We start from the raw sequence: 12,935 nt of genomic DNA, 5'->3' as shown, positions 1-12,935 counted from the left end.
CAAATATATATATATATATATATATACATATATATATATATATATATATATATATATATATATATATATATATATAAATATATATATATAAATATATATATATATATATATATATATATATTCTAGGACTAGTTCAACAAGGACTCTTGAACTTGGTTGAAGTAAGGGTGCTAAGGCTGTTTTAATAAAAAGTTTTTTTAAAACATTTTTAGTTCTAAAGTTCACATTTTAATTTAAGGTTATATTATTATTTTTTTTGTGTTGTGCTGAAGACGGCCCTTGGACATAGGCCCGAAATATTCATTGAATTGAATTCCACTGTCTTGAGAAAATTTCCGTATTTTTTAAGTTGTGTTTGTTACGGAATAATTTCTGTTTTAAGTTCTGGTATTGCTCCTTACTTTCAGTGAAAAACTTGTTTGTTTTATTTAATTTCTGATCGTTTTTCAAATCATTCCGGGAAATACCCCTCACTCTTCCGTGGAAAATTTAGGACTAAAATCTTGTGGTGAAAGACTTGTAACATTAGTTTCTTCAGTCAATATTCTTTCTGACGTAATAATCACTACCGTCAAGTTGCCCCCCCCCCAAGATATATGTAAGTCTGCTGATGTTGATTTTTTTTTTCTCTCTTTGGCATTAAGAACCAATTGTTGGCAAATGATGGGACACCAAAAAAATTAGGACCAGCAGATTATTTGGATGTCTTGCTTGGAAGAAAGTTGGTTGTACACGTAATGTGTAAGTCAACTGGTATTAATCAACAGTTATGCCCGCTCAAAAAGAAACACTATGAAATTCTGAAAACAACTTTAATGTACAGCCTACTTACTTATATCAGTACTTCAACCTACTTATATCATTTCTAAAGGTGCTTCACTGTACTTTAACCCCTCCCTCGCCCTAATGCACAAATGCATAGCTTAAATTATACATTCCCCATGCATTTTGTCAAGGGTCACTGTCATTTTCAATCCGTGTACTCGTAGGCTAAGTTTAATCTACAACTACTACTACTAACAACCCACCACAGCACTAAGACGTCTGAGGCCAGCACAGCTATGCACGCTCCTTTGTGACGAAATAAAGGAAGGAAAAAATACATGGGAAATATATAATTTGGATTATATATTTTCAAATTGGGGGGGGGGTGCAGGGTAAATGTGTTAACTACAAATATTCTGCATATTGTGAAGTTAAAATTGTTTTCTTAACATGTTTCCTTCTGAACGGCCTTTATTAGAGGATTATACCAAAAATTTCTTGAATTTTCAAGAGCATAGCTTAAAATTTCAGCCTCAGGAAAGTGATGCTTTGAACAGTGGGACGCGATCAAATTTATTCATCAGTCAACTAAAGATCCTCAGTCTTCCTTATTAAACAGGGCGTAGGCCTATATAAAATAAGATATTTATTTATATATTATTCTTTCTAAATCTCTTATTAAACCACGACAGTTCCAAACAATAGTGGCTTGTCACTGTACCATTTTTGTCAGTACATGCAAAGTTTGGGAGGGATTCAAAACGTTCAAAACTCTGCTCCAAAAGCCAAAATGCACCATAATAATCATCATAACGATTATGCACTTCCATGGCAATCTGCTTCACATTCATCAATACTCCAGACTCGAGCATCTCAAGCAATGCCTCATATTCTGCCCCTTCGATATCTATTTTAAGCACGTCTATTATTTTATTGGTATGGCCAAATTTATCCAATAATGTCCCTAAGGTTCTTAGCTTCCAACCTCCTGGATCACTCAAATCGTCAACTTTTCCAAGTCCAAAATCGTAGAAATGAATTTTATCAGAATATTTGAATGGCTTTTTGCCAATGCTCGGATCAAATGCCAACACTTTACAGCCGTATGCCTGCATAGCCTCTTCAAAGCTCCAATCCTTATTTACACCAAAACTATATATTAAACATTTTCCATTTGGATCAGGCATTACATCATTGTCTAAACATAATGTCTTATTTCCATCAAAGTAATTTTTAAAATAAAATTTTCCACCAAAAGATTTTTTAGACTTACATGCGTTTTCGTTGCGCCAAGTGAAAAAGCGCTGGCTATCGTTACTGTTAGCCAAAAATGGTCTTTGAAAGTTGTCATATACTTTGGCATGTCCTTTTGGAATATATTTATAATAAACGCTGAAAATACAGAATATTCCCACTACAACAAGCACTTTTCTTGCGGATAAGCGCAACATCACATAAGAAGACAGAGACTAAATCAACCCGTTTGGGTTGTACCATGAATTATACCGTGTTGTATAGCGTGTTGGCCGCAAGGCATAAACAAAGATTCGTAGGCATTAAGACATAAATGTAAATAAAACTTGAGAATGGGGTTTAACCCCTCCCCTTCTAAAGTTACTAACGAGCAGTAGATATCACCAAACGCCGTGTAGCTACTATTATATTTTATTCCCATAGGTAGAAGTGAAAGGCATTTCCTGGCTTTTAAGGAGTCTCTTGATGTCCAAGTTCCTGACACGATTCTTCAGTTGGCTTTTTTCTAGTTTCTGAAAGTAGGAAATTTTTGGACCGGAATTTTTAAAATGAAAAGCGGGGGGTTAACAAACTAACCCTCCTCTATGGAAATTGCTAGCTTACGGCAGGTATCACTATGCGTGTATTACTGTCTTTGTAGTTCGTCCCCCGAAATAAAAGGGAAAGGCATTTCCCCTATTGCTTGCAATAAGAACTTTTCTTAGACATAAAAAGCTGTACTTACGCTTTTGTGAAAGGACATAATAAATATTAATTTTTTTTCTGATGCTCCAAAACCTGTGTTTCTTCCTAGATTTAAGAAAAACAAAGTTTCTTTGATAGAAGGAAAGAGTGAATTTGAAACTTAAAGCGAACGATAATGATTGCTTCGCATGCTATGTAGGTTGCGTCTATAAGACTACAAGAAACAAACCGATTGATAATATTACCCAATGGTTGAAGATTAAACACTGTTAGCGGTAAAACACAAAACCCGCGTATAAAAAATTGGAAAGCTTTATTTTTAAACCTTATAATTATCTTAAAGCGCTTTATGCTTCAACTATATAAAAAAAAATCCAACAGTCTTGGGTTTTCAGAAATACGCTAGTTTTGAATAACCTTCAAATATAAGGGAATATCATCAGTCAGTTTAACCCCATCTGGTGTGTGCCTGGGTGGCTCTAAGGGCTCTATTTGTATTGCACTGTGGAGCGTTAGGTCAATAGACCCAGACTCCCAGAGTGGTTTATTAAATAATATTAAATCTTGGGACGTTAAATTTCTATTAAATCTTGGGTCGTTAAATTGCTATTAAATTTCGTAAAATTGAGTCGGCAAAGAGAAAGCAAGATATAAGAAGCATTTGTGTAGGAATGCTGGCAAATTCCCCCAGCATAAAATTTCCCCTGAAAAATTAAACCCCTGGAAACTTTTTTCCCCATGGAGAATTCTCTTCGTGAAAGATACCCCCAACAGAAAATTCGTCCCTCCCACACAAAAAATGTATGCATACATCCCAATAACAAATACTATACGTAAACAATGAACAAATTTTATAATTCAAAGACCTTTCTCCAGGAGCTTTGGAGGGTTATGTTATCTCCAAAGATATAGCTATTCAGCATTTCAACAATCCTGAACAAAATGGCTATCTCAAAATTTGATCGGCTGACTTTGAGAAAAAGGGGCGTGGGAGGGGGCCTAGTTGCCCTCCAATCTTTTTGGTCACTCAAAAGGACACTAGATCTTTTATTTCTGCTCGAATGAGCCTTATCTCCCGATATTCTAGGACCACTAGGTCGATACGATCACCCCTGGAACAAAACAAACAAATAAACACGAAGCCGTAATCGTTCTTCTGGCAAAAAAATACAAAATTCCACATTTTCGCAGATAACACACATTTTTCTTTCCACATTTTGCAAAGAAACCTCTACAGTAGGGTTTTCTAATACACTGAATATGAATTTGATGAATGTATTATATATATTGATGAATTTGGAATCAACTATATATTTGGAATCAACATAACAAACCGGTTCTTTTGATAGGTCTATTGGTATGAAAATTCCGTTTTCTAGAGTTTTGGTTACTATTGAGCCAGATGGCTCCTTACTAACAATTTGCTACCAAGAACTGTTTGATCAGCATTATTTTTTAAATCTTTTTTTGGGTTTTTAGTATATAACTTGGATATCACTATTTGTAGTAGCTTAGGAGAAATACTAATGAAAAGTATCATATTTGTTTTTATAATTGAGGTTGGGATATTCAACGCGTTTCGCTGTTATATCAAACAGTTCGTGGTAACGAACTGTAAGTAAGGAGTGACCATGCTCAATAGTAACCGAAACTCTAAAAAAAAGGAATTCTGATACCAATAGATATATCAAAAGAATCGGCTTTTTATGCTGATTTTAAATGCATAAGTTTATTAAGGATAGTGTCAAACAGTTCGTGGTAACGAACTGTAGTAAGGATCGATCCGGCTCAATAGTAAAAGAAACTTTAAAAAATGGGATTTTGATACTAATAGATATATCAAAAGAATCAAATTTTTATGCTGATTTAAAATATATAAGTTTCATCAAATTTAGTCTTACTTATCAAAAGTTACGATCCTGAGAAAATTTGCCTTATTTTAGACAATAGGGAAAAACACCCCCTAAAAGGCATAGAATCTTAACGATCACACCATCGCATTCAGCGTATCAGAGAACCCTACCTTAGAATTTTCAAGCTCCTATCTATAAAAATGTGGAATTTCTTATTTTTTGCCAGAAGACCGATCACGGATTTTTTTTTCCAGGGGTGATCGTATCGACTGAGTGGTCCTAGAATGTCGCGAGAGGGCTCATTCTAACGGAAATTAAAATTTCTAGTGCCCTTTTTAAGTGACCAAAAATATTGGAGGGCGCCTGGACCCCCTCCTACGCTCATTTTTTCCCAAAGTCAACAAGTCAAAATTCTAAGATAGCCATTTTGTTCATCATAGTCGAAAGACCTAATAATTATGTCTTTGGGGACGACTTACTCCCTCAAGTCCCCGGGGGAGGGGCTAAAAGTTACAAACTTTGACCAGTGTTTACATATAGTAATGGTTATTGGGAAGTGTACAGACGTTTTCAGGGGAATTGTTTTCTTGGATAGGAAAGGGGTTGAGGGGAGGGGGTTACATGGAAGGATCTTTCCATGGAGGAATTTGTCATGGGAGGAGAGAATTTCCATGAAGGGGGCGCAGGATTTTTAGCATTTTTTTTAAAGAACAATCAAAAAATGAATATGAAAATTCAATGAATATGATTTTCTAATATTATTTAAAACAAAAAATAATGAAAAGATAAATTTGAAATAGTTTTTCAACTGAAAGTAAGGAGCAGCATTAAAACAAAACGAACGGAAATTATTACGCATATGAGGGGTTCATCTCCTCCTAAATACCTGCTGTTTACGCTAAAGTATTTTTGTAAAGAGCAAGGTATTAAAGAGGGGGCAAACCCCCTTATATACGTAATAAAAATATACGAATATAGAAGTTCGTTATGAAAGTTAATTTGGATGTTATGTATATTTTTATTAATAAAAACGTTCGTAAGAAATTAAAAGTTCTAGTTGTCCTTTTAAGCAACCAAAAGATTGAAGGGCAACTAAGCCTCCTCCCCCACTCCTTTTTCTCAAAATCGTCCGATCAAAACTAAGAAAAAGCCATTTAGCCAAAAAAAAGCAAATTTCGTTCTAAGTATTCATGTGCGGAGAGCCAAAATCAAAACATGCATTAATTCAAAAACGTTCAGAAATTGAATTAAAAAAACAGGTTTTTTAACTGAAAGTAAGGATCGACATTAAAACTTAAAACGAACAGAAATTACTCTGTATATGAGAGGGGCTGTTCCCTCCTCAACGCCCCGCTCTTTGCGCTAAAGTTTGACTCTTTCTTCCAAATCTACTTTTTAAAACAGTGAAAACCTTAGTGTAAAGAGCGGAGCACCAACCCCTCAACAATCAAAAAATTAATATGAAAATTCAATGAATATGATTTTCTAATATTATTTAAAACAAAAAATAATGAAAAGATAAATATGAAAAAGTTTTTCAACTGAAAGTAAGGAGCAGCATTAAAACAAAACGAACGGAAATTATTACGCATATGAGGGGTTCATCTCCTCCTAAATACCTGCTGTTTACGCTAAAGTATTTTTGTAAAGAGCAAGGTATTAAAGAGGGGGCAAACCCCCTTATATACGTAATAAAAATATACGAATATAGAAGTTCGTTATGAAAGTTAATTCGGATGTTATGTATATTTTTATTAATAAAAACGTTCGTAAGAAATTAAAAGTTCTAGTTGTCCTTTTAAGCAACCAAAAGATTGAAGGGCAACTAAGCCTCCTCCCCCACTCCTTTTTCTCAAAATCGTCCGGTCAAAACTAAGAAAAAGCCATTTAGCCAAAAAAAAGAAGCAAATTTCGTTCTAAGTATTCATGTGCGGAGAGCCAAAATCAAAACATGCATTAATTTAAAAACGTTCAGAAATTAAATTAAAAAACAGGTTTTTTAACTGAAAGTAAGGAGCGACATCAAAACTTAAAACGAACAGAAATTACTCTGTATATGAGAGGGGCTGTTACCTCCTCAACGCTCCGCTCTTTACACTAAAGTTTTTCACTGTTTTAAAAAGTAGATTTGGAAGAAAGAGTCAAACTTTAGCGCAAAGAGCGGGGCGTTGAGGAGGGAACAGCCCCTTTCATAAACGGAGTAATTTGTATTCGTTTTAAGTTTTAATGTCACTCCTTACTTTCAGTTAAAAAATACTTGTTTTTTTTTATTTAATTACCGATTGAAGGCTACGAGCCTGAGGAAATTTGCCTGATTTTTCAAAAAGGGTGAAACACCCCCTAAAAGTATTAGAATCTTAATAAAAATCATACCGCCAGATTTAGCATATCAGAAAACCCTACTGCAGTGGTTTCAAGGTCCTATCTGCAAAAAATGTGGAGTTTTGTGTTTTTAGCCAGAACAAAGATCACCGATGCGTATTTATTTGTTTTTTTTTAAGGGATGATCGTATCGACCCAATGGTCATAGAATATAGTGAGAGAGGTCATTAGAAAGGAAGTTAAAAGCTCTAGTGCAATTTAAAATGACCAAAAAGATTGGAGGGCAAGCTGGCCCCCTCCCCACCCCTTTTTTTCCCGAAAGCGTCAGATCAAAGTTTTGACATAGCCATTTTGCTCATCATAGTAGAAAGGCCCAAAAACTATGCCTTTGGATATAACATGACCCCCCGCCCCACAGCCCCAAGGAAAAGGTCTTTAAGTCGAAAATCTGCCCATTTTTTACACGTAGTATTTGTTATTGTGAAGTATGTATACATTTTCGGGTGGAAGAGGGTGAATTTTTTGTTGGAGGTTTTTCTACGGTGAAATTTCTTATGAGGAGGGAAGTTTCCGGGGGGCAAACATGTCAGGGGAAACTATAAACTGGGGGAATTTGCCAGAATTACTATACAAAATTCTTTCTCTTTGCTTTCTCTTTTCTTGTTTTCTTGCTTTTGTTAATTCCATAAACAGAGATACAGGTGAATTCGGATTGAATTCAATTTATGATAATTTACTGAGGTCAAATAAAGTAAATCTCACCTCACCTAAGAGCTATGACCTCTGTCCACCTGATATGTCTGATAAATCTAATAAGCCGGAACCGAAAAGGTCAAGGAGATTTGCTTCCGCTGTTGGATTGAAAAAACTAAGAGCAATAAACTATATGTAATTGGTTTATTGGACATAAAATTTTGTTTGTTTTATTAATGTCTTTTAGTTTTACTGCTGATGATGAACACTGTATATGTGTTCGAAATATCCAGTTAAATTTTTTTATATCTGTTCACTGTCGATTAAAAGGTTTCATCCCTATTTTGAACTGTTATACTTGCTCTCTTACTTTCTCTTTTCCGTTTCAATTTTACGCGTGGATTTGTTAAGGGTTGTTGTCCAGGGTAATTTTTCACCGGGATTGAATTGTCTAGAGGAAATTCCCGTGGGGAGGGGGATTTCTCCGTGAGATGTGGGGCCAGAGTTCCTGGCATTACTTTAAAAATGATCAGCAATTAAATTAAAAAACAAGTTTTGTTCAACTGAAAGTAAGGAGCAGCATTAAAATTTAAAACCAACAGAAATTATTACGTTTATGAAGCGATTGCCTCTCCTCAACACCTCGCTCTTTACGCTAAAGTTTGAACTTTTTCCCAATTCTTTAAGAACGACTCCTGAAACCCAAGGATCGTTTAATTAGAACAATAGGAAGCTTTTTTAAAAGTACTGAAAAACTTTAGCTTAAAGAGTGAGATGCTAAAGAAGGAGCGACAACCTTCGCACACGTAATAATTTCTGCTCGTTTTAAGTTTTAATGTTGCTCCTTACTTTTAGTTGAAAAAATTAGTTTTTTAAATTTAATTGTGTCTAGAGTGTGCACGGGAAGAAATATTGCAAGCTTATTTTCACGGCTAACTTGGTCATTAAATAAGAAAACAAAAGTTTTTTTTCCACTGAAAATAAGTAGCAACATTAAAACTACAAACACACACAGAAATTTTTACTTCTATTAGGAGACTGCCTCCTCTTTAACCCCTCGCTCTTTACACTGAATTTTAACTTTTCGTCAAAATCTTTAAGGGCAAACACAAGGGATGTCGATTTGGATTAAGAAGCGTTTTGAAAGCACTAAAAAACTTCGGCGTAACCAGCAAGGAATTGAGGAGGGAGCACCCCTTTCATGTACGGAATAATTTTTGTTAGTTTTAATTCCTAATATTGTTCTTTAATTTCCCTTGAAAAAACTTGTTCTTGCTATTTAATTTATTATCACTTTTCAAATAAAGCCAGGAAATCCCCTTCCCCTCCATGGATAATTTCCCGCGGCCTGCCCCCCCCCCCCCTCTCGAAAGAACATCATCACGTGGAAAATTCCCCCACGGATAATTTCTCCCGCATATACTTCTCCTTGGAGAATTTTTCCTTGTTAGAAAATTCCTCCCGAAAATATCCCCCGAACATCTCCCCCTGGGAAATTCCCCTTACTTTTATTTGAAATTTCTTTACTTAATTTCTGATCGCTTTTCAAATCATGCCAGAAGTTTTTCACATCAGTGCTATTGAAAGATCATAGAGATGATTAATTTGAGTCATTAATCATCTCTCTAAAATCTGTCAGCACCCTGCTAGAACTGGTTTGAAAAAAAGGGAGCCATCACTGCTACCCAAATAAAATAGGGATCCAGGATCCTACTTGTTTTTTTAGAAGGGATGGGGGTTGTACTTTTTATTTCGATTTGAAGTCTTATCTGAGAGGTCTTACCCTCTTTTTGAAATTAAATTAAACAAAAAAGAACAAGTTTTTCTTAACAAAAGTAAAGAGCGAAAATATGGCTTCAGTAGAATAAAAACAAATAATTGACATTATAATTAATAATCAACTAAAAGTTAAATGAAACGTTTGATTAGACTATCAATTTTATTTTGGGTACATTCCAAGTTCATTGTTGGTTTTATTTTTCTGTTAAGTCTAATATCCGTTTCTTTTAACTGTTTTATCTCTTATTCTGTTTTAAATGTTTTAACTCTCATATTAACTGTTCAAAAAAATTATAATTGGGGTACAAGACAGACAACTTCCTCGTTCAATTATTTAGTAATTTTGTTCACTTTGAGTTTCACTTTTGATTAACGGAAATTAAAAGTTCTAGTGCCATTTTTAAGTGACCAAAAAATTGGAGGTCACCTAGGCCCCCTCCCACGCTCATTTTTTCCCCAAAGTCACCAGATCAAAATTCTGAGATACCCATTTTATTCACCATATTCGATTACAATGTCTTTGTCTTACTCCCCCAATTATGTCTTTGGGTACGACTTACTCCCCCGCAGTCCCCGTGGGAGGGGCTGCAAGTTACAAACTTTGACCTGTGTTTACATATAGTAATGGTTACTGGGAAGTGTACATACGTTTTCAGGGGGATTTTTTTTTTGGTTTGGGGGATAGTTGAGGGGGGGGGGTTACGTGGGAGGATCTTTCCATGGAGTTCTTATGGGGGAAGAGACTTTCAATGGAGGGGCGCAGGATTTTCTAGCATTATTAAAAAAAAACAATGAAAAAATAAATATGAAAAGTTTTTTCTACTGAAAGTGAGGAGCAGCATTAATACTTAAAACGAACAGAAATTATTACGCATATGAGGGGTTTACCTCCTCGTAATACCTCGCTCTTTACGCTAAATTATTTTTAGTAATTTGAACTATTTATTCTACGGCCTTTGTGATTCAGGGTTATTCTTAAGGAATTGGGACAAAATTTAAGCTTTAGTGTAAAGAGCGAGGTATCGACGAGGGGTGAGCCCCCTCATATACGCAATAAAACATACAAATGTAGAAGTTTGCTACATAAGTTAATTCGTAAGTTACGTATATTTTTTACTTATGAAAACGTTAGTAAAAAATTAAAACTTATAGTTGCCTTTTTATGTAATCAAAAAATTGGAGGGCAACTAGGCCTCCTCTCTCGCTCCTTTTTTCTCAAAATCTTCCAATTATAACTATAAAAAACCCATTTTGCCCAAAAAAATTAATATGCAAATTTCGTTTTAATTATTTATGCGCGGAGAGCCAAGATCAAAAAATGCATTAATTTAAAAACGTCCAGAAATTAAACAAAAAACAAACAACTTTTTTTTAAATAAAAGTAAGGAGTGACATTAAAACTTAAAACGAACAGAAATTACTCCGTATATGAAAGGGGCTTTTTGTCCTCAACGCCTCGCTCTTTACGCTAAAGTTTTTTAAATTTTTAAGAAGTTGAGTTAAGAGAAAGAGTCAAACTTTAGCGTAAAGAGCGAGGCGTTGAGAACGAAAAGCCCCTTTCATATACGGAGTAATTTCTGTCGCTGCTTACTTTCATTTAAAAAAACTTGTTTTTTTTGTTTGTTTAATTATTAGTAAAAGATATACGTAACTTATAAATTAGCTTACGTAAAGAACTTTTGTATTCTCATGTTTTTATTACAAATATGAGGGGGTTCACCCCCTCGTCAGTACCTCGCTCTTTACACTAAAACTTAAATTTTGTCCCAATTCATTGAGAATGACCCCTGAATCACAAAAGCCGCATAATAAATAGTTGAAATTACTAAAAATACTTTAGCGTAAAGAGCGAGGTATTAGGAGGAAGTGAGCCCCTCATATGGGTAATAATTTCTGTTCGTTTTAAGTTTTAATGCTGCTTTTTACTTCCAGCTGAAAAAAAAAATTTTTTATATTTATTTTTTTATTGTTTTTTTTAAGAAATGCTAGTAAATCCTGCGCTCCCTTCATGGAAATTTTCTTCCCCCATGACAAATTCCTCGATGGAAAGCTCCCCCAGTATATCCCCCTCTTCTCAACCCCTGCCTCCAACCAAAAAATCCTCCTGAAAATGCCTGTACACTTCCCAATAACCATTACTATATGTAAGCACAAGTCAAAGTTTGTAACTTGCAGCCCCTCCCATGGGGACTGTGGAGGAGTAAGTCGTCTCCAAAGACACAGTTATAAGGTTTTTCGACTACGCTGAATAAAATGGCTATCTCAGAATTTCGATCCGTTGACTTTGGGAACATAATTAGCGTGGGAGGGGGCCTAGGTGCCTTGCAATTTTTTTGGTCACTTAAAAAGGGCACTAGAACTTTTCATTTCCATTAGAATGAGCCCTCTCGCAACATTCTAGGACAACTGGGTCGATACGATCACCCCTGGGAAAAAAATCTGATGGTGTGATTTTCGTTAAGATTCTATGACTTTTAGGGGGTGTTTCCCCTATTTTCTAAAATAACACAAATTTTCTCAGGCTCGTAACTTTTGATGGGTAAGACTAAACTTGATGAAACTTATATATTTAAAATCAGCATTAAAATGCGATTCTTTTGATGTAGCTATTGGTATCAAAATTCCATTTGTTAGAGTTTTGGTTACTATTGAGCCGGGTCGCTCCTTACTACAGTTCGTTACCACAAACTGTTTGATATTAATTTTTTTTTTTACTCTGCTGAAGACATATTTTGCTCTTTATTTTTGTTAAGGAAAACATATTGTTTTTTTGTTTGATTTCTGTTCGTTTTCTGTTCATTTTTGTAAAAAAAAGGAAAAAATACAAATAAGAAAACAAAAATTGCATGAAATAAATTGAAACTGAAAGTACTTTAATTAGAGCTGATATTTAAATTAGCCATGAATTTTTAATTAGTAAAACAAAAGTAGTTTTTACAGTCATAATGAACATATCCATTTCTGAATCTTTCTAATATGGTCATTATTTAAATTAGGCAACATTTAATACGACCATATTTAAATTAGCCATGAAGTTTTAATAAGTAAAACAATGGTAGTTTTTACACTCACAATGAACATATTTATTTCTGAATTTTTCTAATATGACCATATCTAAATTTTTTCGGGGTAGGGGACATAACCTACCCCCTTACGATTTGAGAGGACGAGATACCTCCCCCTCTAAATTATAAATGATGAGTTTTGTGATACGGTACCATCGTCCGCCAGACACTCACGAAGTTTCTACCTCATGAATTGGCCCAAATATGTTGTAAATTAAGGATGGAATTTGCAAAAAAAAGAAAAAAAAGAAAAAAATTCCGGTACACAATGATTGCGTCAGCCTTCCCTTATAGTTGAGACGCCGAAGACTAGTGGTAATTATAGTAGCAGTGATAGCACACAAATATTCTCGTTTTGATCATGTCCCTTATCATTTCTTATGAGTTCCAAATTGATATACCCAGTCAATCATGAGTTACGTCCTTCTGACAATTCTTAAACACATAACATGTTGATTTAGTTCAGCACTCATCTCAACATTCTCTGAAAGGCTCACTTATTATCTCCCCGTCTTTTTGG

General features: G+C 34.7%; 1 protein-coding gene across 1 annotated transcript; it reads right to left on the bottom strand.

Annotated features, from left to right (window-relative positions):
• Nucleotides 1–1,394: 1,394 nt before the first annotated feature.
• Nucleotides 1,395–2,247, bottom strand: LOC136038959 (uncharacterized). Its single transcript, XM_065722475.1, has one exon. The coding sequence runs from the start codon at nucleotides 2,214–2,216 to the stop codon at nucleotides 1,416–1,418; it is 801 nt and encodes a 266-aa protein (XP_065578547.1). The 5' UTR covers nucleotides 2,217–2,247; the 3' UTR covers nucleotides 1,395–1,415.
• Nucleotides 2,248–12,935: the final 10,688 nt, after the last annotated feature.

This window comes from Artemia franciscana, chromosome 18 (genome assembly GCF_032884065.1).
Source record: "Artemia franciscana chromosome 18, ASM3288406v1, whole genome shotgun sequence".
Taxonomy (NCBI): Eukaryota; Metazoa; Arthropoda; class Branchiopoda; order Anostraca; family Artemiidae; genus Artemia; species Artemia franciscana.
The sequence above is the reverse complement of the archived record's forward strand: the minus strand, read 5'-3'. Positions and strand labels throughout refer to the sequence as shown.